This window comes from Meriones unguiculatus, chromosome 1 (genome assembly GCF_030254825.1).
Source record: "Meriones unguiculatus strain TT.TT164.6M chromosome 1, Bangor_MerUng_6.1, whole genome shotgun sequence".
Taxonomy (NCBI): Eukaryota; Metazoa; Chordata; class Mammalia; order Rodentia; family Muridae; genus Meriones; species Meriones unguiculatus.
This window is the reverse complement of record NC_083349.1, coordinates 45944334-45969794: the sequence shown is the minus strand read 5'-3', so window position 1 is coordinate 45969794 and position 25461 is coordinate 45944334. Positions and strand designations below refer to the sequence as shown.

Here is a 25461-nt window from a genome sequence, read left to right as displayed (position 1 = left end):
CTCATCAGGACAAAGCCCAGACATTTCTTCAAGCTCTTTTAGTTTCCTGAGGGGATTCCTTCCCAGCAGTTCAAAACAAAACATTTGTTGTTCTCCTTTTAGGGCCAATAAAGTCACAATGCACATGTGCCTTATTATATTGAACTTTAAAAAATATACTTGATTGCATAAATTGTTGTTTAGTCAAGTATCCTAATCAAGTGGGATCAGTGAAATGGACCACGCAAACAGAATACCACGCAAACAGAATAAACAATCCAATGACCATTTCAGAAGGAGAGTTCTTCTATCTGGAAAGGTCATCAGCTGGAACCCAGAGCATCATACTTAACAGTAAGACTGAAAGCTTTCACTTAAGACAGGAAGAAGACAAAAATGTCTGTAACTGCCACTCCTAATGATCATCATTCTGGTGGCTCCAGCTAGGGCAATCTGGGAAGAAATGACAATTAAATGAGTTAAAATTATATTTGGTTGTAAATGACATGACCATTTACACGGACAAAAAAATCCAAAGGTGAAATTAAGCATTCCATTTATAAGAATACCAACAAGAATAAAAAGGAAAAACTACAAGATATTGCTGAAGAAAATGACACATTCATGGATTGGGATCATGACACTGAAAAGGACTGCATTCTTCAAACAGCTTTGTTTACACATTGCAAACAATCCCTGCACAAGTCCAGTTTGAGGGTATGCACACTGAAAAGTTGATCCTAAATTCATATGCAACCACAGGTGTCCTAGAATAGCTGAAACAACCTTGCGATGAATGACATGCTTGGACTTCTAGAGCTTCCTACGAAGCAAGAATTGCCCAGAAACAAGACCACACGTTTATAGTCTGTTTTTGACAGTTCAGTGGAAGAAATATCTTTTCATAAATTGTACTTGATATATATTATATATATATATCAAGTATATATATATATGCAAAAGAGTAAAGTTAAAAGTCCTTTAAATATAAAAAAAATTAACTTAAAATGGGGCTAAATGTTTGAGCTACAACTATAAAGCACAGGCATAAATATTCATAAACTTGGGTTAAATACTGGTTTCCTAGCTATGACAAACAAGCACAAGCAACAAGGAAAGAATAAATTGGATTCCCATCAACACAAAAAGCTGTGTTCCAAAAGTATATCAAGGAAGAAAAATCAGAAAAAATGAGAAAACACCAATCAAACTTGGATAGGCCTAGTATCCAAAATATATAAAATATATTTTATATATTCATATATTTATAGTTCATATATAAAATCGCTGGCAAACCAAAGATAAAATTGATCTTTCAGTTTGGTCTAAAAACCATGTAAGAAGATACACATAAGCCATTTTCTTTCTTTTTTGGTTTTTTCAAGACGGGATTTCTCTGTGTAGCCTTGGCGGTTCTGGATTCAATTTGTGGACCATGCCGGCCTCGAACTCACAGAGGTCCGTCTGCCTCTTCCTCTCCGGGTGGTGGGATTATAGGTCTTCGCCACTGCGCCTGGCTCACATAAGCCATTTTCATGCAGATCTGGAAAGACTGATTAAGATGAGTAAGTATAGGTAGCAGAAGCTTGGAGCCTTCACTCGCAGCTAATGGGACCTGTAGTGTGGTTACTCTTGCATACTGAGTTTGGGATAATCCAGCAATTCCACTTCTAGATTGATAGAGAAAAGCCTGGTTCCCCAGTCCTTTCTTTATTCATGGAGATACGGTCCAATCCCTTCAGTGGGGTTCCCGAAAGCACTGATATGTGTTGCATCATACTTGTCCTCAGTATGTACACCCATAATAAAAGTTAGGAACTGGGCACAGCAACCAACAGGTGTAACTGTGGACAATAAAACCTATTTAAAACTTAGAAACCGTTAATGTCTATATGCTGCACTTGGTACCTTTTGGAACTTGGTTGACCGGGTAACTGAAATATTGGAAGGCAAGGCAGGCAAGGGAGAATTCCTATGTGAATGTTTATAGTGTTACAAACTGAAGTCCCAAACCCAAACTGTAACCTTTAAATGGACAGTAAACATCCACAAAACAGCACATTCAGCTTTAAAAAAAAAACGATACATGAAAAATGTTGAAAGCATGATGCCAAGGTAAGACACACCCACATTCTAGACGATCTCGAAGCGGATCTAAAGGACATGTGGAACAGTGCAAATCCTTTTGAATTCTCCTAGAGATGGTACCTGGTTTCCTGTACACTTCTGTTTGCTTGGTGAGCGCTTGATGTGCATACTTTTCTATCTTGATGTAAAATGGCTCCAATATTCTGTCATCAGGCACTAGAATGTTCCCTCTCTGTATCTACATATAAACATTCTAAATACATTTGAACTTCTAGGTATTTCATTCAGGAGAATAAGAGGTGGGACTGCAAAGTAAAAATATTTTTTTTGTGGCATTTAATACATAGCGCTTTTTTGCAGTTAATGTGAGATAAACACAAGTTTGTGTAATAGTTTTATTACCCTTTACCAAGGATGGGTGTGTGTGTGTGTATGCACACACTACAGAAGCAGCAGTGACTTTAATCACAAAGCAGAGGTTGTTTTATACCCAAATGATTTGTTTTGGTATCAGCAAGAAATTTGACCGTATATATTAATTTCAAAGAGTTACGCCGAATAGTTAAGTTCATTAAAGACATGGCTTATACAATTGATAGGTTTTGAACCAAACAATACAGCAAAACAATTTTTTTTAAAGTGTACAACTAACCAAGAAATAATTTTCTTAAGCTTGCCAAATTTCTTGCCTTGAGGGTTTCCTAGTTCTACTAATTAGACACTATCTGTTTTATCAAAGACTCTTTCCCAGCCCACGCCACAGGAGTAACAGTAACCTGGACCCTGCTTTTAACTGTGAGTGTGGTGAGATGACTGGGCGCAGCAGCACGCGGCTCTAAAAGCCCAGCTACCGGAGCTGCTGGGAAGGAGCTACAAATCCGTGTCCATCTTCACCAAGACTCTGGCTCAAAAGAAAAAAGGAGAAAGAAAAAGCGGGGGCAGCTGGGATGTAACTTCTGGTGGTGACACACTTGGTTTAGCATGTGGAAGGCCCTATGCTCAATCCTTAACACTGCCCCATCACCAACAAATGTGAGACCGACTCAGCAGCAGCCATGTGAGACATCTGAAAAGACCACTGCTGCTGCTACAATGGCAAACTGTTTTTATTAACTAAATAGTCACACTAGAAGTTGGCTAAATACAAAAGAAATGTTGGCTCTTTTCCCCAGTGGAATGGGACAGAAAAAAAATTTCAGTTCTTTTTTTTTTTGGGGGGGGGGCTGCACTGCATCTTCTTATGTAAGAAATTCAGAACAAGGTGTTGGTTTGATACAACAACTTAAAATAAAAGTAGCACCAGAAGGACCAGGTACCAATAGTAACATATTTTATCCATTCAGGAATTTTATTATGTAAAATTATTGCACTTCTACTGTAGAAAGTAAATAACAGTAATTACCAAATTCAATAATTTTAAATAGTTGGTGAAAGTTGAAGTAATTTCAAAGTATTTCTGAGGTTCCCTCTAAAGAACACTGCCTAAGAGGACCTAGTCTATCTCTTTAGTTTAAAAGACAGGAGTAGAGGCTGAAAGCCATTCATTCCTAAGGTATATCTGCACTATAGAGACACTGTTTTATATGGTGGTACGAATTTGGTCCACATCAAATACATCGTTGTTATAAAAATAAACAAGATTTTATAAAAAATAACATTGCATTCCTTGTTCAAATTGCACAGTACAAATAAGCTATCTAAATTAATACTGTTATTAATAACTGAATTACATATGATGGGTATGCGTTAGTCTGAAGCAACTGAGTATGTAGTTCTGCTTTCATAATGTATGAAAACTAAAATTTAAGTCATGTCTAGAAATACATAAAATATTTTTACTTTACAATAAAGAATTTACAAACCAATTTTTAGTAGTTGATAATACAGGATCCCACAGTCTATTTACATAAAGGCCCATTTTTATTCAATTTACAAAAGCAATAAATAAGAAACTACATTAATTTGCACAAAACCTGTTCCACCTCATGATCAGTGGGATGATGCCTACTACTTTACAGCTGAGCCAATAAACCTGTCTTCCTCTGTGAAGACTGCTCATTTTGGAAAGAAGAACAAGTCTTGTCTTTGTTCCAAGAGTGAGTACAGTCATGCAGACTCCAGCGTAAAGCTTACAGATTATGTAATACACGCCTTAAAAACAGGGACAATGCCTTTGAGTATATTTACATGAGTATTCACAAAAAGATACAGTTCTTTGATACAAAAATTTAGTGGTGTCAGCATAATTGATAAGAACCCCCTCACCCTCTGCCCACATTGATCTAGTAGGAATTAAGCTTGCTAAAACAGGCACATTAACTCACAGGTAAAAAGCTTCCCATCCATTCAGGACACTGAGGACTGCAACTGAACAGAGCACTAAAGCCGAAGGGTCTCTCTCCACTGACCCATCCTGTACTACGGTAGGTATCTATTCAAATGGCCAATTAGAGTCCAGCTGACTCTATACAAGGAAGCAGACAAGTAGTTCAGGTACCTGATGAGCTACAGCAAGCACCTTAACGTTTATTTAAAAGAAAGTTAAAAAACAACTCACGCCCAGAAAAAAAAACCAGTCTAGACACACACTGAACCAGAAAATATATGTTGTAAGTAGTGAAAAAGTAAGCTCACTCAGGGCAAAATAATCCCTACACATTAACAACTACCAATCTGTTGTGAATTAAATCAAAATATATGTGTACATCTATATAGTGCTCATTACTCTACTGCAGCTTAAATTTTTCTCATGAGAGATGTTTTGATAGCACTTTTTTTTTTTTTTTAAATAGAGTCAAGGAGACTTTTAGAGGAAGAGTTCATTAAAATATAATACTTTACGAAAGAGTTTCTGACCCAACTTTTACCTGTGAAATGATTCAGCCAGGTCATAGGTCCTCAGCTGCACACTGCTGGGATTAATACTGCCTGCTGTGAGGCTACTCACTGCTGTCAGGACACGGAGCAGTCATAGGCCCCATCCTGAAATAGCTCCTCCTCATCTGCTTGTGCTGTGTCCTCCTCTTTCCGGCTGACCGTGCTGTTGCTCCCAGTCTCGCTCTGAGAGATGCTCCCGTGGCTGGAAGAGCCCCTGTTCTCCTCTGCCCGGGGGCTGGTCTGTTCAGGAGTCTTACCCACTGTTATTGGCTGGAAGGTGTCAGGCTGGATCTGCTCTTCTGTTATCTCTGTGAGCTTCTGCAGTTGTGGCTTAATGATGTTTAAAAATGGCTTATATCCAGGGCTAAGCAAAGGGGAAAAATTAGCTGTCATCTGTTAGAATCCAAAAGACTTGATATTGGGGCTGGGGAGATAGTTTAGGCAATAAAATCCTTGCTGTGCAGGCATGAGGTCTTGAGTTCAATCCCTAGGTCCCATATAAAAAGGAGGCACAGATAGGATTTCTGGAGGCATACTGAGCAGCCAGATAGCCAAATCGGTGAGCCCCAGATCCCCGCAAGAGACCCTGTCTTAAAAGGTGAATAGCCCCTGTGGAATGACACCAGAAGCAGACCTCTGTCTTCTGCACGTGTACACCAGTAAGGCAAAGCAGACACACGCATAACCTGGTTCAGTGTTTGTGTAAACCCCTACCAGACGTCAACAGTAAAACAAATGAGGCAGAGAGGACTCTTGAGCACCCTTCTCAGAACTGACATGGCTCAAGGCTGAGAGAGCACAGACTGATTATTTCAAAATCAGTATTACAAAATAGGTTTTAGACCCAAAGGGATCATTTGGAAATTATTTAACTTAGATACATTTGGCAATTAAGGAAAACTAGGTCTAAGGGAAGTAAAGACAACTCCCACCCACTACTTCTAATTTGGAAATGCTGGTAACTGTCATGGAATGTTGCAAATTACATAGACTATGTTACCTGTCTTTCATGGAGACTTTCTACCATTTTAACCACAAAACTACCCAGTCTCATTCTTAGGTCACTTGTACGGCATCGATCTTAACACAGCATATGCTTTCACATATAAACTAACCAACACTGAATATAAACTATTCAATGAATAGTACCCATTCAAGTGGTTGAGTACCAGATGGTTAAAGAAAAATGGCTTTCTTTTCTTTGGGACAGGGTATGGCGTAGCTCTAGCTAACCTGGATCTTGCTATTCAGACCAGACTTAGCCTCACAGAGATCTGCGCGCTTCTGTCCCCCAAGTGCTGGGGTTTAAGGCATGCGCTGCCACACCCTGTGGTTCTAACGGTCCTAATGTGAAAATCAGTCACCAAAGGAGACCAAAACTGACGGACACGAGTACTTACCAGTCTGTAGAGGCCCAGCGCTCCACAGCATGCAGGCCTGTTTTGATGTTCTGCAACATCTCTCCATCCATCTCTGAAGACTGGGCAATCCCCAGAATCTGACTGACTACTGAGGATTCTCTGAGAATCAGGCCGATGACAACACACCAGTCCAGACATCCTGCCTCCATGAAAATGTGCAGCAAGTAACTGTAGATAAAGCGGCAACAGAATGATCTGCATGAAAGAGATCTGCTGATATGCAAAGGACAGCAAGTACAAAGAACATAACTCCAATTCCCACCTGCACAAAGAAAACCAGGCTTTCTGTGTTTTCAGAATCTGAGACACTCACCGAAGCTGGACTTGAGATTGATGGGGCCCTTTACTTGCCAACTCCATGGAGATGTGCTCCAGCTCAGACTGAGTCACACTTAGTGTGGAGAAATTTTCATCCACCATTGTCCAGTCTCCATCCACCATGGAGCTGCTTTCAGTCAGGTCTGTGGCTGAACCAATGCTGCACTCATCACCTGACGAAGAGATTTCAGAACTTACACACGAGCTTTTCATTTCATAAGTGAGTATTTTCCTTTCATTATAAGTATGTTATTTTTAAAGTTCTGGTTTCTCCTCAAGATTTCAAAATGAAAACATTCAATCTACTGCTAAAATAGCCACTATATGAACAACATATATTTTAAGAGCTAGCAGACCATTAAGAAGAAATTGTATGTTTGAGAATGGGAAAACATTCTAATTTTATAATTAAAAGTAATAGAAATTAGACGCCTTCACAGGTGACAGAAACTTTACCAACAAGGATGACAAAATAATAGCCCAATATCAGATAAACACCTGTCCATTAAGAAAGCTGGAAGAAAAAAAAATTAATCTGGGTTTGAATGCATGTCTGTAGCCTCAACTATGTGGGTGGCCGGCACAGGAGGATCTCAAGTTCAAAGGCAACCTAGGAACTTAGTGAGATCCTGCCTCAAGATTTAAAATTTTTTTTTAAAAAAAAGGAAGGCTTGAGGTATAGTTCAGTGATACGTGTTTGCGCAGCATGCAGGAGGTCCTAGGTTCAATGGTTCAATCTCCAGTATTGGTTCCCCATCTTCCACCAAAAACAACCCCCAACACAACAAAACCCAGCCTAATGACTATTGATAGTTTAATATTTTATAACCCTAGAGCAATACAGATTGCTTTAAAACCTCTTCTATATGTAATTTAACCACTATTATATGGCAGAAATTGGTATACTGCTTTTGTAAACGGTCACATTATAAATATTTCAGGCTTTGAAAGCCAAGATAAAATGAAGGATATTATATATAAAAAATAAAAAATATTTTTCATAAACTTTATTAATGGAATAAAAACTAGCGATAAAAGTATGTTTTTAATGACAAAAGCCTACTTATTCTAAAAATAGTATTACTTATATGATGATAACATTTTATTATCTGGATTTCAAAGATAGTATACTTCCTTATCAAAATTAATTGCAAGGGTAGCAAGGTGGCTCGAAGGGTAAAGCACTTTCCACCAGAAGATACAAGCCTGATAGACAACCAGAGTCTGATCGCAGAAACCCACAAAAAGATGGAGAGAATTACAGAGTTGTCCTTGGACTTTCACATATGTATTCTTCCACATACATCAAGACACACATACACAATAAATAACATTTAAAAACTTGATTGCAAAGATTTATGCAGTGCTGACCCATATCTAAATAAATATGGTAAAGCATAGTCAAAGCCAATTTAGCCTTATTTACCTCTATAGGCAGATATTTAACGTCTAATTCTTTAGAATACTGATGCTGTATCTTGGAAATGCTATGGTATGTGATCATTTTCCAAACAAAACTTAAGAGCTATCACTCGTTCCTTTATTAGATGTATACCTTTAGTAGATAATGGTGACAGAAAAGCATCTTGCATTTGTGGTCCAGGAGATGAGGCTATGTCTGTGTCACGATGGGTGGGACCAATGTTGCTGAGCCAGCTCTGACTTCGCTGGATGTTAGAGATGCCAGCATCCATCTCGGAGGTAATAAAAGGGTCAGCTGACTGAGACTTTAACAGCTGCTCTCCCACTGCATGGTAAGTCCAGAAGCAAAACACAGTGTGTTCAAGATGTTCCACTGCCGTTCCCAATACCATCAGTTCAAAACCAATCACCACTGTATACTGTATCAGTTATCCAGAGCTACGGACTCTCAGAGCCACCTCATGTCTCTTCCTGTAATTACGCCACACTTTATTCCCTTGATCTAAGTGACGTGCCTTGGTTTTAAAGATGACCCAGAGTCTCCAAACACCATACTAAAAAAGTTTTGTTTAAACAACTGGAAGTCTTTGTAACAATGTCTGAATTTGGAACCCTTTTTCTTTTACTCAGTTTCACTTTGTCCTATAAGTTTAGAAAATGGCACAAGTGTCAAAGATGATTTTTATTGTCACCCTGTGATGAGTTCTGTCAGGTAAATCATAGTAGCTCAGCTTATTTGAGGTGCCTGACTAACTGTAGGAGCTTCTACAAAACTCAGTTTTCAACTTGTTTGTAATTCAATAATGGTTGGTTTGTGAGTTAAACTTCAAGCCCAAAAAATGTAAGAGAGAATACTTTCTACTTCATTTATATCTTTGGCCAAATGGTGGCTATTCTAACTAATGTATAATAAGTTGGCTCTTATTTGCTTAAATTTGGAATAGAAAGAGTTCCTTGAATGTCAACCAATGGTAACATGTTTAAATATCTAAAATAAAATATAATTTTAAAAAATGTCAGAAGTCCATTACCTGTTCGGCATTTTCCATTTTTGAAAGGGGAACTGATAGAAGAGGCTGGGATAATGGGAAGTGGCCACAGGAAATCCTTGTGAAGTCTCTTCAGGGCTACTACAAAGTTGTCTACACGGGCAGCTCGGGTCCGTTCTTTGCAAAGCCAGCTGATTAGTTCAAAGCCTAGCTGGGCTGCAAAGCAGCCAAGGTCCTTTAAGCGCACATCTTCTAAGAGGCGCCGAGCATGCCTCCACAGCATCATATCAATGTACATATTCTCAGCACAGTCACTGTCCTTGCTCCACCTGTAAGAAACAGAAGAAAGCGAAGGAACAACCTCACTCAAGAACTCTACTTTTAGGCAGCACTGATAAAACTGAAAAGGAAGCAAGAGATTCATTATCTAATTGTGCCTGAACAGAGAGAAAAAGCTTCAGGGCTTCTCCATCGAACCACAACCTAACATATGCACAGTTACCTCCCCTGCCTTTAAATTTTGAGACAGGGTCTCTCTCTACAGTCCTAGAATTGGCTATAAAGAGCAGGCTGGCCTTGAACTCAGACATCCTCCTGCCACTTCCTCCCAAGTATTGGGATTAAAGGTGTGTGCTACCATGCCAGGCACAAAGTTACCTCTTAAGACCAATCTATAGAATTGAATACATGGAATAAAAATAAATAGGAGACAAACGAAGCCAGATCAGGATGCGGTGGTGTGTAATTGAAGTAGGAAAAGGAACATACAAATCATTTGTAAACACCAATAAAAGGGAAAGCATAAATGAAAGCTTCTCTAATAGAGCTATATAGATATACCAAAATAAAGCATAAAAATTAATGAGGTGTAAATACAGTCTCTCGTCTCTAGTGGAACTGGGCAAATACACAGCTAGTTTGGTAACTGAGTGGTGGCTCTGAGTGAGGCGCAGATCATGCAACAGGGGGAGCTTGGCTTCAGGAGGAGGGCTTCCCAGACTTAGGTCTTGCTCCGCCTTCTATTAGCTGTGTGAACACACTCCAGTGTTTTTCTGATCCTGTTTTTCCACCTGCACAATGAGTAACAATCCCTACAGAGTTGTAAGGACTGGGACATGAACATAAACACGCAAATGCCTAGAATAGGATCTTGGCACACAGTGAACTCTTTAAATTCAGAGTGTGGGCTGGCAACTGTTGATACTCCTCCATGTCTGTATTTTACTGGTGACTTTTGTCTCTGTGTGTCTGAGTGTTTGTATTGGGGGAGGACTGTTAATGACCAGTAACAAGAGAAAAAAAATAAAATATAATAAAACATTTGAACTTGATATGAGCCAATTATTTCAGTAAAAGTAGAAACAACAACAAAAGACACGTAGGGAAGGGAAAACTCAGGAGCCATGAGAACAGGCAGCCAGGCAGCAACAAAAGGACTTCACAAACAGGGCAAGTCCAAGGATCCATCAGGGTCACTGCCTTACAGCTACTACCAGACAATTCCCACTTATGACAGATGTAGTCTTTGGCCTTCAAAATGCACTAGCCTCCAGCTCTCTACCACCTAAGGTTTTGTTTTAGTCCTCTCTTTAGAAATAACTGACATTAATTACATTTAGAATGAGAGCATCCAGATCCACTTTAGTACAAAGATACAAAAATTACAGAGAACAGAAGAACTTAACAGAAAAGAAAAAGCAGAGAAAAGGAGGAGCTTTCTCTAAGCCTCTGGTAAATGAAAAAAGGGATTTGCAACTAAATTAAATATTAAGACTTAATTTTATAAATGCCTTGAAATGGAACATGACAAATGCTCTGAAAAGAGTAACTGCTCTTTATTCTTTTACCTTTTCCCAGAAGGACCAGATGGCATACTGAGTGTTTTCTGTAAGCTGAATTTACCAGGAGGAACATTTTCAGCTGACTGGGACAAACTGATGCTCCGATTCCTGAAGAACTCAAATCCGCCACTTGAACTAGGCTCCTGTGGTTACAGACAGCATGCAGTAGTTTAGTCAAAGGTGGCCTCTGGGTGTGTGTCCTACAGAAGCTGTATGATGTTGCGACTAACCTGAGATGTAGGTGTGGATGGAGGTGTCTCAGATTCTCCAGAACCAATGGCTTTAAGAAATCGAATCATGTGTCGACACAAGTCCCATTTGCCTTGCTCCAGTGCCGTGTTGAACAGAAGGGTGGCATGCTGCCTACTTACTGCTGGGACCTCCATGTTCTATAAAAACAACCGAGGAAGATAACATTCCATTTATAGGATACAAATCTGGAAGACAGAGCAATTCTTTTCTTGATCCTTCTCTGAGCCCAAGGAATATTAAATTGGCTGGGGGCAATTTAATAAGGTTAAAAGGAGAACTTAAAAAAAGTACCATGTGGGGAAAAGTGAAGCAGATGCTCTGCTCACAGTCCATACTATGAGCACTGCATTCCTGTTACCATTCACTTTCTTTTCGACTGTAAAAAGTTACATCATTTCCATTTCACAGGATAAGAAAACAGAATAACCTAAATTGTTGAAGATCAATAGCAAAGCAAGATAAATCCAGGTTGCCTGACTCCAAAAAACTTAGGTCTGTCTCCTACAGCATTTTCTGAAGATCTGATTGAAATTTTTGCTTTAGGTAGGACCAGGGAGTATGGCTACACTGGGCATCCCCAGCTCCTCCTTCACAACCAGCGCCCTGCCTGCTTTTACGGAGCACTGCCTGATAGGCTGAGCTTATCTACAGCCTCTTTTGCACCAGCCCCAGCAATGAGGCAGTTTGCTGGAGGAAAGTTCCCAACTGCACAGCTAGTCTCACTGAGGGTCTGAGGGACAGCAGAACGAAAACACAGCTGCACTGACTTTGGTTCTTTTTATGATGGTGACCTTCTCTTCCATTAGGGCTAGTCGAATGAATCCTGGAATCTTAGGGCTGCCAGCCTCTGCTTGAAAATCTACTCTGGTTTCAGTTACTTGCCATGAAGCAAATAAGTTGATAAAAAATCTGTTTCAGTCTGAGATTCGAACTAGGCTCATGGCTAGCTTTCTACATAAATGAAACCACTTTGCAGTAATATGAAAGAACCTTAGTATAGCCTTTCAAATCCATATCTGATTTGATACAGTAGTATCAAACTTTCAAGCCCCTCTGTCAAATAATGGGACAGGTTTTCCAGTGTTTCATTATTTTGAGAAACAAACAAACAAACAAAGAAAAACATGAGCATCATTACTGTGACAGTCCTGAGCATTTTCAGCTGTCAACAGCAAGGCTAAGATTGGAAACTGTGTTAAACTCTGGTTTATTCAGAATCCTTTCAGCAATTTTATACTGTAAGGAAATAACTCAGATCAATGCACTAATGTCCAAAGTACCATTTTCTCAGTGTTATTTTATTTTACCTTTTTATTAGTCTAATATAGTATTTCTAATGGAACATGTACATCACATACATTACATATAACAGGAAAATTTCAGCTGTAGGAAATGGCTCAGTAGTTAGGTTCTTGCTATTCAAGCCTAATGACCTGAATTTAAAATCCATGTGAAAAGACGCCTGACACAACACTACGTACCTCTGTAGTCTCATGGGCCCCTAAGATACGGGAAGTAGAGACAGAAGAAGCCACGGAAGCCCAAACCCCAGCTCTCCTGGGTGATGTGGCAGTGAAAAGCTGGAGAGACACTGTCTTGAACAAGTTTGAAGGCAAGGGTCAAAACTTGGTTTCACTGACTTCCACACATATTCTAAGGCACGTGTTTACCTGAATGCACACACACACACACACACACACACACACACACACACCCCTTCAATTGTACTTAAAATCATATTCTGAAATCATTAACTGTTTTAGGCGTATTTAGGGATAACCAGCAATGTCACTTAATAACCTTCAAGGAAATCTTTGGTCACTTGTCAAACTTGAGTTCTTCAAAATGAAAGACAAACACTGTAGAGAAAGTATGACCATTCATGACAGTGTAATTCCATAAACACTATCATAAGGACATACCTTTCCCCCCTAAAATTAAGATCATTCTTATCCCTTTATAAGGGTAACTGTTACCTGTAAGATAATAAGGTAAGAGGCAGCTGTGTCCAAATCCTGAGCCATCAAACATTCCTCAAATAAGTCCTTGGGGTTTCCAACAGCTGCAAAAAGGTAATTCCACAGAGCGTACTCAGTCTTCCTAGCACAATGCACGACTGTCTGAAGGAAAAGGGGGAACTCGGTGATGAACTTCGCCACGGTGGGAAGCAGTGGATCAGGAATGGGCTCCCGTGAGGTAGCTTCTTCTTCCAGCACTTCATGGAGCATGAGCTCCAGCACGTGAGGGAAGTAAGGTAACGCAGCGCAGGACTGCGCCAGAAGTAGGGCTTGCTCTCCCAGGTTCCTGACCAGAAGCTGACGGAGGATATGGTGGAGGTAGATCTGAGAGGTTCTCTCCACAACACAGAAAGGGAAGAGCACCTCCAGCTGCTCCCTAGCACTGTTCCGTGTATACAAAGAATCATAGAGTAAAGTGTCATTGACAGCACCAAGGACCAATGCATCCTCAAACAGAACGGCCAGGGGGTAAATGTTGATGTGGAACGGCAGCATGATACGCTGGGATAAGAAGGAGTGGGGCTTGCGGTGATCCCGGGGGAAGAGCGGCAGCCAGACTTTCATCCCCGCACTGCCGCAGCTCAGCCAGAGGGCCTCCAGAAGGTGGCGCTTTTGTTTATTTGCTCGGCAGGTGGTCCAGACATTTTCCACAGACTGGGCTAGTACAACTGGAGGACAAAACGGCAGCTGAAGGGAGACACAAGAATTGCTGGGTTTTAGTTTTCCATTAAACATGTAGATTCTTAAGTTTATAAGTACTAGCTTTGTAGACTTTCAAAATGAGTTGTTCTCTTTTCTTTTCTTTTAAAGCAGGAACACTTATTTGGAATTAAAGATAATAGTATATGTACTATTGTACTTTCAAAGTATATGTACTGAAATCTAAAAAAACAAAACCGAAAATAAAGAAATCCTCTATGAATACCAAACTCTATCTTTATTTTCTCAATAAATAAATGAAATTTACAAATATGTACCTAAGCAGTGACATCTGGAAAAGGAGCCATTTGCTTATTTCAGGACTTAACCTCCTCTCTTCTCAAACCCAGTTGAAACATGAATTTTATGTATGTTCTTAGCTTCTAAATCACAACACACTGTTCTCCCCTTAAATTTCTCTATTCATAAACCCTAACCTCATAACAACTTCTCAGGGCTCGGATGCCTTACAGCTTTACTCACGAGTTTCCTTTGGTTAGGGTTGCTGTCCTTCTCCCGGATCTGAGGGCCTGACCTGTCCCTCTGAATCATGATGAGCTGTCCTGCAAGGTTCAGCATTATGCTCTCTGCATCACGAGCCTGAAATGGCAGAAAGAAATTCGTCAATTTATAAGCATGTTTTTGGCATTCTTTAGCACCTAGTGAGGTTTGTAGGTTAACAATCAACAGCATTTGCTGGAGCTGTACCATGTATAGCCCAGTTTGCTAAGCTCTGTGTGAACATGTTTCCTGACTATGATACACAAACACTATGCAGTTAGTGGCCAATGAGTGCAGAACTGGATTATGCTGGAAAATTAAGAGAACTTAAGATGTTCACAAAAAATAGGAGATCACCTCACTGATCATTACTAGAGAAAGTTTAAAAAGATGAGAGACTTGCAAGGTCAGGAAGTCAGAGACAGAGGGGAAAGGCTGGTATTCTAACTTAAGCATGAAATGTAAATGAAAACATGGAGCCAGGATACAACAGCTCAATTGAGAAACGTGACAATGGCAACAGCCCTTCAGGGAGATAGATCTTGGAAAATCAGGCAAAGAGGCAAAAAGGTTTACCACTTTGCATGCCTCTCAAATGAAAAAATCATTAAAAAAAATCCAGTTTAGTCAAGATGAATTACTGTATTGACTTTTGAAATGAGGAACCAGTCTGTCATTTTATTCTGGAAATTTTAATCAAATGCCAGAATAAAGAGCCTACAATTATTACGTTAAACCCCACCACCAAGGACCATTCATGCAGAGGACCTAAAACTCCGGCTCAGATGTAGCCCACAGACTCAGTCTCCAAGTGGGATTCCTAGTAAGGGGAGCAGGGGTTTTCTCTAGCATGAACTCAATGGCTGGCTCTCTGATCACCTCCCCCTGGGTGGTGCAGCCTTGCCAGGTCACAGAGGAAGACAATGCAGCCAGTCCTGATAGGCTAGTGTCAGAGGAAGGGGAGGAGGACCTCCCCTAACAGTGGACTGGGGGAGAGCCATATGGGGGAAGAGGGAGGGAGGATGGGATTGGGAGGAGACGAGGGAGGGGCCACAGATGGCATACGAATTGAATAAACTTTAATAAATGATAATAAAATGAAAAAAATTCTACCACCCCACTTAAACAAGCATACAGAGTTTGAGAAACATTGCTTTAAACCAATTACCAGATAAATCATGTATTTTCATCTGTAAAGGGGAAGATCATTTTGACTTAAAAAGCAAATAGAATTTACTGCCAACCTAGGTATGGAAAAAAAAAAGGAAAACGCATGTCTGAACCAAAGATGGGTTCAGGGTACAAAATCTAAGTGAGGTACTGGAAAAAACTGAGGCCGGTGCTGGAGTGATGCCTCAGTGGTTAAGGGCATGTACTTGCTGGGGACCCGAGTTCCATTCACAGAATCGACACTGACTGTTCAGAAGATCTTACTCCAGGAGATTCAACTGCCTCTTCTGAATTCCTCCAACACCTGCACTCACGTGCATATACACATAGGTAGACACACACATAAAATCCATAGTTAAAAATAATAAATATTTTTTGAAATTTTTAGGACATCCATCAGCAAGGAGGAAGATATCAGAGAAGGGCGAATGAGTCTGTCTTGAACACTCACCACAGTAAGCTGGAAAGAACTGTAGGAGTTTTAAATGGAAACGTGTGTGACAACTGAGCAGGGACGAACATGCTAACATAAACATGAGGAAGGAAAGCTGAAGTAGACTTGCCACAGGGAACGGCCGGGGCATCACCTGAGCGTTTCCAGAGGGGAAACAGTCTAAGGCTGTGCAAGCTAAAGAAGACTCAGACACTCTGTTGGACTGAGTCCCAAGTTTTGATACCTGCTGGATTGCTCAGTTTATGCTTTCAGTATCATTTAGGGCCCCCCTCCCCCCCAAAAAAAAATTCGGCTACCCTACGTACTCTAGTTGTATAATACTTAATGTTCTCGCATATGGGTTTCAGATTTCCAGCACTAGCTAGAGGTAGGGAAGATATGTCGGACGCCTGTCATAAAAAACGTGAATCTTCTCATAATGTGTAGGAATCAGATGGAATATTAGATTTTAAAGTCGATCTGGGAATCGTAAGAGTCAGGCACTCGGATAATAGATAGCTGCAGCTAAGTAACAGGAAAGGAAAAGAAACACGCACACAAGCAAAGAGACACTTCGGACTTTCACATGTCAACAGGCTCTACAAACATTCCCAAAGAACTTGAAGGGACTCACTAGAATTTACTATACTACACTAATTTTTATACTGGGCCTCTGCATGCTGGGTAATGCTCTATATGAATGCTGCATATGTAGCCCCTCACTTCATTTTAAGATGATAAATTTCCTATAGTTCGCATAGTTCCTTAAAAAAATGCCTTTTTTTTTTCAAAAAGTGGCTATTATTACTAAAATTCTCAATATTTTCTATTGAAATTATTATAAATAATTATAGTAATAATCTCAGGGAACTTCAAGAGTTTTCAGAAAAATATGAGCTACCTCTATGCTCAAAATTCTAAGTTTGGGTTGGGCAGTGGTGGCTCATGCCTTTAATAATGCATTTGGGAGGCAGATTTCTGTGAGTATAAGGCTGGCCAGGGTGAGTTCCAGGACAGACAAGGCTATACAGAGAAACCCTGTCTCAAAAAAAAAAAAAAAAAAAAAAAAAAAACAAAAGAAGAAAAAGAAAAAAATTTGGAAGATTCAAAATACCCTAGTAAATGATCCTCTGAGAATTTGTGGAGTTTAACACAGCACTTATTCTCCTATGAGAGGCCATCTAACAGTTAATCAGTCTCATCATTATTTGTTTATAAGGATAATCATTATTAAGGTCAGACTTGCCCTGAAGTGCCGTGGCCTCAGGCCAAATCTCTATTATATTTCAACTTTTTAACCTGCTCTTCATTAAGTTACACATCCCTTTGTGAGGCTCCCTTAAACAGTTGCACCCCTTATGAATGATGCTGCTGATTGCCATTATATCTAGCTTTTACAAAGATTTTTCCTCTCTAAATGTTACCAAGTATTTTAAAGCAAGACACTATACCATCTGTTCTCTGATATCTAATATTCAACCATAAAATATGTAGGCATTTTCCTTAAAGCTACAATGTTAATGAAACAATTTCTTGGTTTTCTTTCTCAATTCATATTTACCCTTAATTATTACAACAGTGCTTTCTAATAGCTTATTTCAATGAGGATATAAATAAGCTTAATGGCTTGTTTCTGTAGCACAGCAGTATGATGGTTTACATAACAATGGCTCAAAGAGGCTCCTCTATTTGAAATGTTTGGTCCCCTGTTGGTGCTCTATGTGTGTGTGCGTGTGTCCCTGTCTCTTACTTGTACATCAAGATGTGAGCTCTCAACTGCTGCTCCAGTGGCTTTTGCCTTTAATCCTCCATTATAGACTCAAACCCTCTAGAACTGTAAGACCAGTTAAACTCTTTCTTTTATACGGTGCTTTGGTAATGGTACCATTACCATCTTATCACAGCAATAGAAAGAAACTAAGACAAGCAGTATCACACTTTCTTCATACATGCAGCTTATCGACACTGCACTGGGTGGTTTACTTACAGCTAACCTATGGACTGACAGTCTTCTTTTGGGTGGTATAGGCTAATTCTCTATCTGTGTAATTTCTGAGAATGGAAGATGACTTTAGACATTTAATTCAATTTAGGTTTAATGTTTTTGGTAAAATGTCTTCACATGAACTTCCTATTACACACCTTAGGAAGCACACAACATCTGTTTCTTCCCTTTTAGTGATGCTCTGATGACTAAGGTTTCAGTGTGATGTGAAGTTACATGCAGTAACGATCATTGCTGAATTAGATATTTTTTGGGGGACATAAAATAGTGACTCTGTAGTCTCGTATTTCTTTAAAATCTTTTAGTAGGAATTATATAAAACAAAACTTTATTTTACCAACTAGGACTATCTGATTACCATGACAATGGATACAGATGGAATGGGAGCTGCGTGGTAAGGAAGAAAGCAATTTATTAAGTTCAAAAGGGAGACTAGAACAGCCAATGCATACAGACTAGTGTGACACGGTTGGTAATTTGGGACTATCTGGCACGCAGATGTACTGCTACAAAGAAAAGTATGAGGAGGGAAGAGAATGACAATGATTTACAGATATTTTAGAGATTATCAAAAAAAAGTTGCTCTTATTATTTATTATTCCAAATAACAGAGAAATGGGTAGGCTGCTCCCAATCAGAACCCTTATAAATAATAGCTGGTAACAATCTTAACTGCAGTGGAAAGAGGCTCTCTACTAAATTCTCCATAATTTTTTTGAGAATGCTGAAGCTTATCTAGTATCTAAATTAGAAGAAAAAGATGGATGGCCTAGATAAGAAACGACAAACCTACATATTATAGAACTTTTCATGACAGGTTTTCAGTTACATAAAGTTTGGAAACTGCTGGGGTAGTAGAAGCAGCCCCGGAATGGGAGACGATTGTAACCGGTGCTGGCAGCACCACTGTGGATCTGGATATATACCCACAAACTATGAGAAACTATGAGACTATAGTTTCTCTTTCCTCCTAACTGCCACAAGTCTAAATTAAATTAGACTAAATTCATGTGTTTGTTTTTTAATTTACAAGTGCTCTGTCTGCATGTATACCTGTAATGCCAGAAGAGGGCATCAGATCCCTTTATAGATGGTCATGAGCCACCATGTGTTTTCTGGGAATTGAACTCAGGATCTCTGGAAGAGCAACCAGTGCTCGTAACTGCTAAGCCATCTCACCAGCATCCCTAAATTCATTTTACTTCTTTCCATCTCCCTGTTCCCTCCTTATGCTAGGCCACTGACACCATTCAATATAATCTGTACAGCATCTCTCCAATGCTTTTACTTCATGAAGTTTTGCTCCATATTAATTTTCTTCTGTACAGAATAAACACTAAGATTTGAAATGAAAATCTAAAGCTACCAACATTATCCATAAGAATTTATCTTCTCTCATACCCGTGGCTCTAGCATTCTCCAGCCCTCGGACTATATCCTGTTGTCTCTTGTCTGTAAACCTTTGTAAGACTACCTGAACATCTTCTTTGCTTAGAACCCTCCTACTTCTGCTTCAGACTTCAAATCAAATGGTATATAATTCTCCTTGATTATACAGACTAGACAAGGCTTCTAGTATAAGTCCTCAGAATAGTTTATATATGTGTAATTACTTTTTAATGCTGACCAGAATCTTGTATTTTGGTTTGCCGTTAAAACTCAGCATCTTTATGCAAGATACATTATAAACACTTACCACGAATTTGCAGAACATATAAACAGACACTAATATTGACCTAAAACACTAAAGACTGAGATGTAAACTCCTAAGAACTCTGAAAATGCATTGGTACCTGCTGTGGCATTTTCAAGGTGATTCCATTCTCCGTACTCACTGACGTCAGTGTGACAGATACTACCAGGAAAGGGTGAGGAATGTACCGTGACATGGAGACTTCCTGAAGAACCTGAACACTAGCTGTAGTATTCGAACTGTAAAAACAAACAAACAAAAGTTCATACCTCAACCATAGTCACGTATTTGTCCCTTTGCAGCTGCTATATTACAGCACATTTTATGTCTGATGTCTACAGCAGACAGATCCAAGAGTTTTCCTGCATGTCTTCTCTGAATTGTCCTCTCCTCCTATCAAGATTATTAACGCTGAGAGACCCAAAGAAAACACACAGCATTAAGCCAATGAAAGGCAGCAAAATGCTGGAAAGAAGGAAAAACAAAACCACAACACAAAACACTACTAAAAGCAGCAATAGGGAAGAAGCTATACAAACAGAAATATGCTGGGAACTGGAGACAGCAACAAAAAGCTGGGTGGGAAATGATGAAAATTTAGCTACTGAAGTAGTAACATGTTAATTTTTTTATCTTTGCATTATTATTCCATCACAGGAATAATTCAGCAAATACATAGTCCATTCCTTATTAAACAAATACACCTCTAAGAACAAAAGAAACCCACGTATGGCCGACATGCTGAAGTTGACGAGATGTCAAATGTCAAATATAAGGCTTTTATGCTACAGACCACAACTTCTACTGTAGCAGGGAATACATGAGCTTTCTCAGGGTATGTCTTTAACCTCCTCTAAGTGTCTAGAAAGTAGGATGGTTATTAGCCACTTACTTGTAAGTTGTGAAAAAAGCACCTAAGATTTATCTCAGCTAAAATGATGGCTCCCCGCCCCTCCCCCAATATAGGAATAATTCAAGCAGTTAGCGCAGGTTCTTGATCGTACATAAACATCACCCCTCCTCCCTGGAACGAAACAGAACACGAAGGTGGAGAAAGGTTTTCAGAGAGCACACCACAGGAGCCCGAGGGGCTCATCCCAGGCTCTAACTCACCCATCAGATTCTCTTTCAATACTGTAAAGGCATATGGAGCAGTCTGCTCGAAACACCACCACCATGTCCCGGAAGACACTAAGCAGCAACGTTTCCACTGGCGCTCTGGTGACATGAGCAAAGGCATTGTCCAAGTTTGATGTTCGTAGGTAGATCCTGAGCTGAAGAAAAATTGAAGAAATATAAATGTAAACAAGTAAGATGGCTACCAAGAATACTTAAATTCTCAGTCAGGATATTTTCAACTATTCACCCTCCTCCCCCACTTACTGTAAAGTAATAGAGGTTAAAAGAATTAATATTTTAGCAAAAAATGAATAATGTTTATATTTTGGCAAGCTAATTATTTATAAATAACTAAAGAGAAAGTGAACAAGAGTGAATGTAATAATTTGATTAATTTGATTAATGAGACTAACATTTCCACAAACCACCATGTAAATCGATAAATCAATAAGCTATCCTTAAGAATAGTCATTCTTATGTATTTTTTGCTTACAGCGTTTTATTATCAATCTTTATAGATTACCTTCTAGCTAAAAGGTTATCCTTTTTAGGTTTACTTACTTTTGAGACAGGGTTAATATGATTGTAAACTCACAATAATCTTCCTGTCTCAGCCTTTTAGGTACTATGATATAAAGGGTTATATTACAAATTCAAATTGTCACTTTAAAAAATGGACAGGAAAAACCTAAACAGTAATTTCACTCTTGAAATATGCTAAATTACTGGAGTAAAATGCTTTGTCCAGTTTTTAATGGATTATTAGTCTACCTTAAAGTAAATCGTGCTTAACTCCAACATTAAAAATCTATTATTTCTGAAAAAATTAAAGTTACCTCTTCTTGACGGTCACTTAAGTTATAACATGCAAGGACCATAAAGTCATTCCACCAGGCTAAGCCACCAGTCACAATCATATTTTGCTCCTTAAAAGAAAATTTAAAAATTTTAAGATTTATATACCTTAATTATGTTACTCAAACTTTTAACAAAGTAATATAATACTCTCAGAGAGCTCAGATTATTTCTGCTGTATCCTCTGTTGCCTAAATTATTTCTCCAGGGTCTTTATTAATAATGTACCATACCCCGTGTTTAAAAAAAGTAAATATTTCTATAAAGAAACAGCTGTGTCATTCAAAATACCTCAATAATATATAGCATCATTAATCCTACATCTAAAAACAATTTGATTTAAATTCTCACTTTGTTCTTCCTCAGATGAGTGCCTGAATCCCAATCTCTTAGCAAATGGTAATAGTAGTGTCCTAACTGGGATGACAGTACTATAAAAGCAAAAGTGCCTGGTACACAAAAGACACCCACTTTAATTTTCCTCATTTCTTCCCGCCTGACTTTCATAAAATCTAATTCATTCTCCCTGAGTCTCCACCCCCGCCTCTACTATCCAAATGCACATATCACACACAGAATGAGCTCAAATTTTGTGGACATTTAGTCTCTCCACATTGGATAACTCAATCTTAAAGATAATATTAAACCCTAAACTAAACAATTATTGCTACTAACCTTTTTTTTTCCTTCTTTTCATATGCCTATCAAGTGTTATGTATATGTGTAGACCAGGAGTCTTTGATGGTTCTTGTTCCTTATTCTTTGAGGAGACATCTCTCAGTCAAAGCCACTGGCTGATATGGCTAGTTTCTCCAGGCTGCTTGACCCAGGTATCCTCCATCTCTGCCTTCCAAGGATGGCACTACAGATGACTTGCCATTTCTACCCAACGTCTAAACAGCCTCTGGGGATTTGAACTCAGGTCCCCTTGCATTTATGAAAAAAGACTTGAATGGCTGAGCCATCTCCCAATACTTGTCAATGATCTTAACAAGAATGAAAAGCCAACTATCTCATGTAAGCTCCTTCATCAAATTATCAAGTATTTTATAAAAAATGCTTTATTAGATATTATCAAATGTCAGTTTCTTTCTCCACTTCTCTTTTCCTTCCAGAACCTGTGACTACAGCAAGTGCTTTACAATTGAGCTATATCTCAAGACTAATTATTTATTAGTTTCTCTCTTTTTCTTTTTTATACTTTGTATCTTAAAATTTATTTTTAGTTAAAAAAAAAAAACAAAAACAAAACACTAACCTGAGTAATGTTTCCGAAAAGTTTCCATTTTTTGGTGAGTAAAGAGTAATGCGCAAACCCAAACTTGCCAGCCACGGCAATATTCTGTCCAAGTTTATCAATAGCTGAAAACTGTTAAAAAAAAAATAAAACCTCTTTCCTACAAGTATATATATACTTTATTAGGCATAAAGTACTTAATAAAATATAAGGTGAAGAGATTACTAATCCATGTTTGCTAAATGATTTAAATATAAGATGCTTAATTAAAAAAGCCCAGGTACTGACAGCTATAGTTCACAGAAATGTAGAGGTGAATCCCCTAGTAATACACAGCATATCAAGCGTTAGAATTTCACTGTTATGGAGGCTGGAGAGATGGCGCAGTGGTTAAAATCACTGCTCTTCTGGAGGACCAGGGTTCAATTCTTATCTCCCACATGGAAGCTCACAACTGTCTGTAACTCCAAGATCTGACATCCTCACACAGACATGCATGCAGGCAAAACACCAATGCACAGAAAAAGAAATAAAGAATTTGCCCTTATGAATCCACAAAGTCAATTCCCAGAATGACTATTATAACACCAACTAAATAACAACTCACCCGTATAGGCCAATTGCTTTCTAGATAGGTGCTGGAAATCTATAGAAAATAACATATCAGTTTGGTAAGACTTATGAAATATATTTAAAATTAAAGCACTAGCACAACAAAGGATTCAGCTTGCTGCATAAGGTGCCAAGTAGTGGCTTCAGTGCAAAAGCCCTTGGAATTGAGCATGTGTTTATGAACCAGTATTTCACTGCCCTATCTTAATTATTTCAAGGTTTTAGACACCATATTTCCTCCCCCCACCACAGTATCATTTGTTTCTAATATTAAACTCAAGACAAAGTGACAAAGAAGCACATGTGATGACATCCACAAACTGTTTCTGTCTACCGATGTAGACTACCCCCAAATAAACAGCAGCTTCAGCAAGAATTTTTGTTTTTATTGGAAACCTTTTTGCTTTAATACTGTTGTGATTTAAAAAAGCAATGCATATAGAACAATCAATGTAAGAACAAACAAAAATTCTGTTGCATGAGAACAGCAACTGGCTTTTTTTTTTTTTTTAATCCTATTTCTTAAGATGAACCCACAAGGGGGATGGCGAGATGGCTCAGAGGTTAAGAGCACTGTCTGCTCTCCCAGAGGTCCTGAGTTCAATTCCCAGCAACCACATGGTGGCTCACAACCATCTATTACAAGATCTGGTGCCCTCTTCTGGTGTGCAGAACATTGTATACATAATAAAATAAATAAATCTTTAAAAAAAAAAATGAACCCACAAGCCTTTATGGATATGCTTAAACTACTATTTTTCTATTAGGCTGTCCAACTTTATTGATCCACAAGAACCCTTAATATTATACAGATACTAAGTCTCCATCCAAAGCATCAATGGTAAACAGTTTCCCTTGATCTCTGTCTAACATCTTTGTTCATTGCGTCATTTTAGTGGGGCTATGAGACTTTCAAACTTAGAGATTGAAAACTCTGTGGGTTATTAGCATGGACAGAGTTAGCTCTATAGACTCTTCTGTGTCTCCTACTCTACTAATAAGCTTTTACGAGCAGTTGGAGGAAGCGGAGTGTGAATTAACAGAAAAACAGAACGGAAGTGTCTTCTGTTCCTGAAATAAGAAAAGCTTCAATTTGTTCAATTTTATTTTAATTTAACTTAAGAAAACATATAGAGAAAGAAACCCAAATCAGAAAGCCATGTGAAGTACAATCAAATTGTGTAAAGACAAAAAGAGAATCAAGTAAGATCAATACACCCAAAGCACTTGCATTACTCTCATAAAGTTAACTCATAAAGGGTTCGACTGCAGTTATCAGTACGTGAACTTAAAAGTCCAACTGAATTAATAGCTTCAGTTACTCAAAAAAGAATGTAAAAGGAGTACCAGAGTAAGCAGATCACTGCCAATAACACTGGATAAAAGAATAAACCTCAAAGAATCCTACACTCCCCACACTTTGATGTTTCACTAATTTCTACGAAATGTGATGTGTGAGCTAGCATGTCACTATAAAAGTGATTCTAACTTAAAGGCTGAACAAAAGCTTATCAAATTACCATACTCTAATGTATATCTCTACAAAAAGAAGAAAAAAATAAAAAGTCAACACAAAACAACCTATTCTTTTAACCTTCAAAAGTCTATGAAATACCACAAATTACAAATGATTTATCTCCAAAGCCCAAACATAAGTTAAAAATTATGAGCTTTTTCATTATTTGAATATTTTATGACTAGAACAAAGTGTGTATTTTTCCCCAGGGTCACCTCTTTTGATCTGTGTGTCATCTGAACTTTGTACTATATACTTAATGCTGTGTAAAGAAACGATAGGAAGAAAAGTGGCAACTAATGAACAATGGAGAAGCATGGGCCATACAAGCCCAGGCAGGGCACAGGAGTTACGCCACGTCACTGGAAGTCTGTGCGAAGGTACAGAGAAGACTCTGACCCTCCTTAGAAAGGGTT

The 25461-nt window shown here is 38.7% G+C and overlaps 1 protein-coding gene across 4 annotated transcripts in view; it reads right to left on the bottom strand.

The window, feature by feature from the left end:
- Positions 1-518: 518 nt before the first annotated feature.
- The window catches only part of Ric1 (RIC1 homolog, RAB6A GEF complex partner 1), an 89347-nt gene continuing 64404 nt past the window's right edge, over positions 519-25461 (bottom strand). For 3 of the 4 annotated variants that reach the window (XM_021634261.2, XM_060388239.1, XM_060388247.1), the window contains exons 13-26: positions 23525-23563; positions 22939-23049; positions 21662-21751; positions 20820-20980; positions 19807-19945; positions 14388-14504; positions 13164-13892; positions 11166-11324; positions 10942-11078; positions 9137-9423; positions 8239-8430; positions 6679-6856; positions 6345-6533; positions 2449-5308 (exon numbers count right to left, since the gene is read on the bottom strand). In XM_021634261.2, coding sequence (XP_021489936.1) covers positions 5020-5308; positions 6345-6533; positions 6679-6856; positions 8239-8430; positions 9137-9423; positions 10942-11078; positions 11166-11324; positions 13164-13892; positions 14388-14504; positions 19807-19945; positions 20820-20980; positions 21662-21751; positions 22939-23049; positions 23525-23563 — 2817 coding nt within the window. In that variant the 3' untranslated portion in view covers positions 2449-5019. Of the gene's footprint in view, positions 1532-2448; positions 5309-6344; positions 6534-6678; positions 6857-8238; positions 8431-9136; positions 9424-10941; positions 11079-11165; positions 11325-13163; positions 13893-14387; positions 14505-19806; positions 19946-20819; positions 20981-21661; positions 21752-22938; positions 23050-23524; positions 23564-25461 lie in introns of those variants that run through there. The other variant, XR_009593152.1, reaches the window with a different exon arrangement.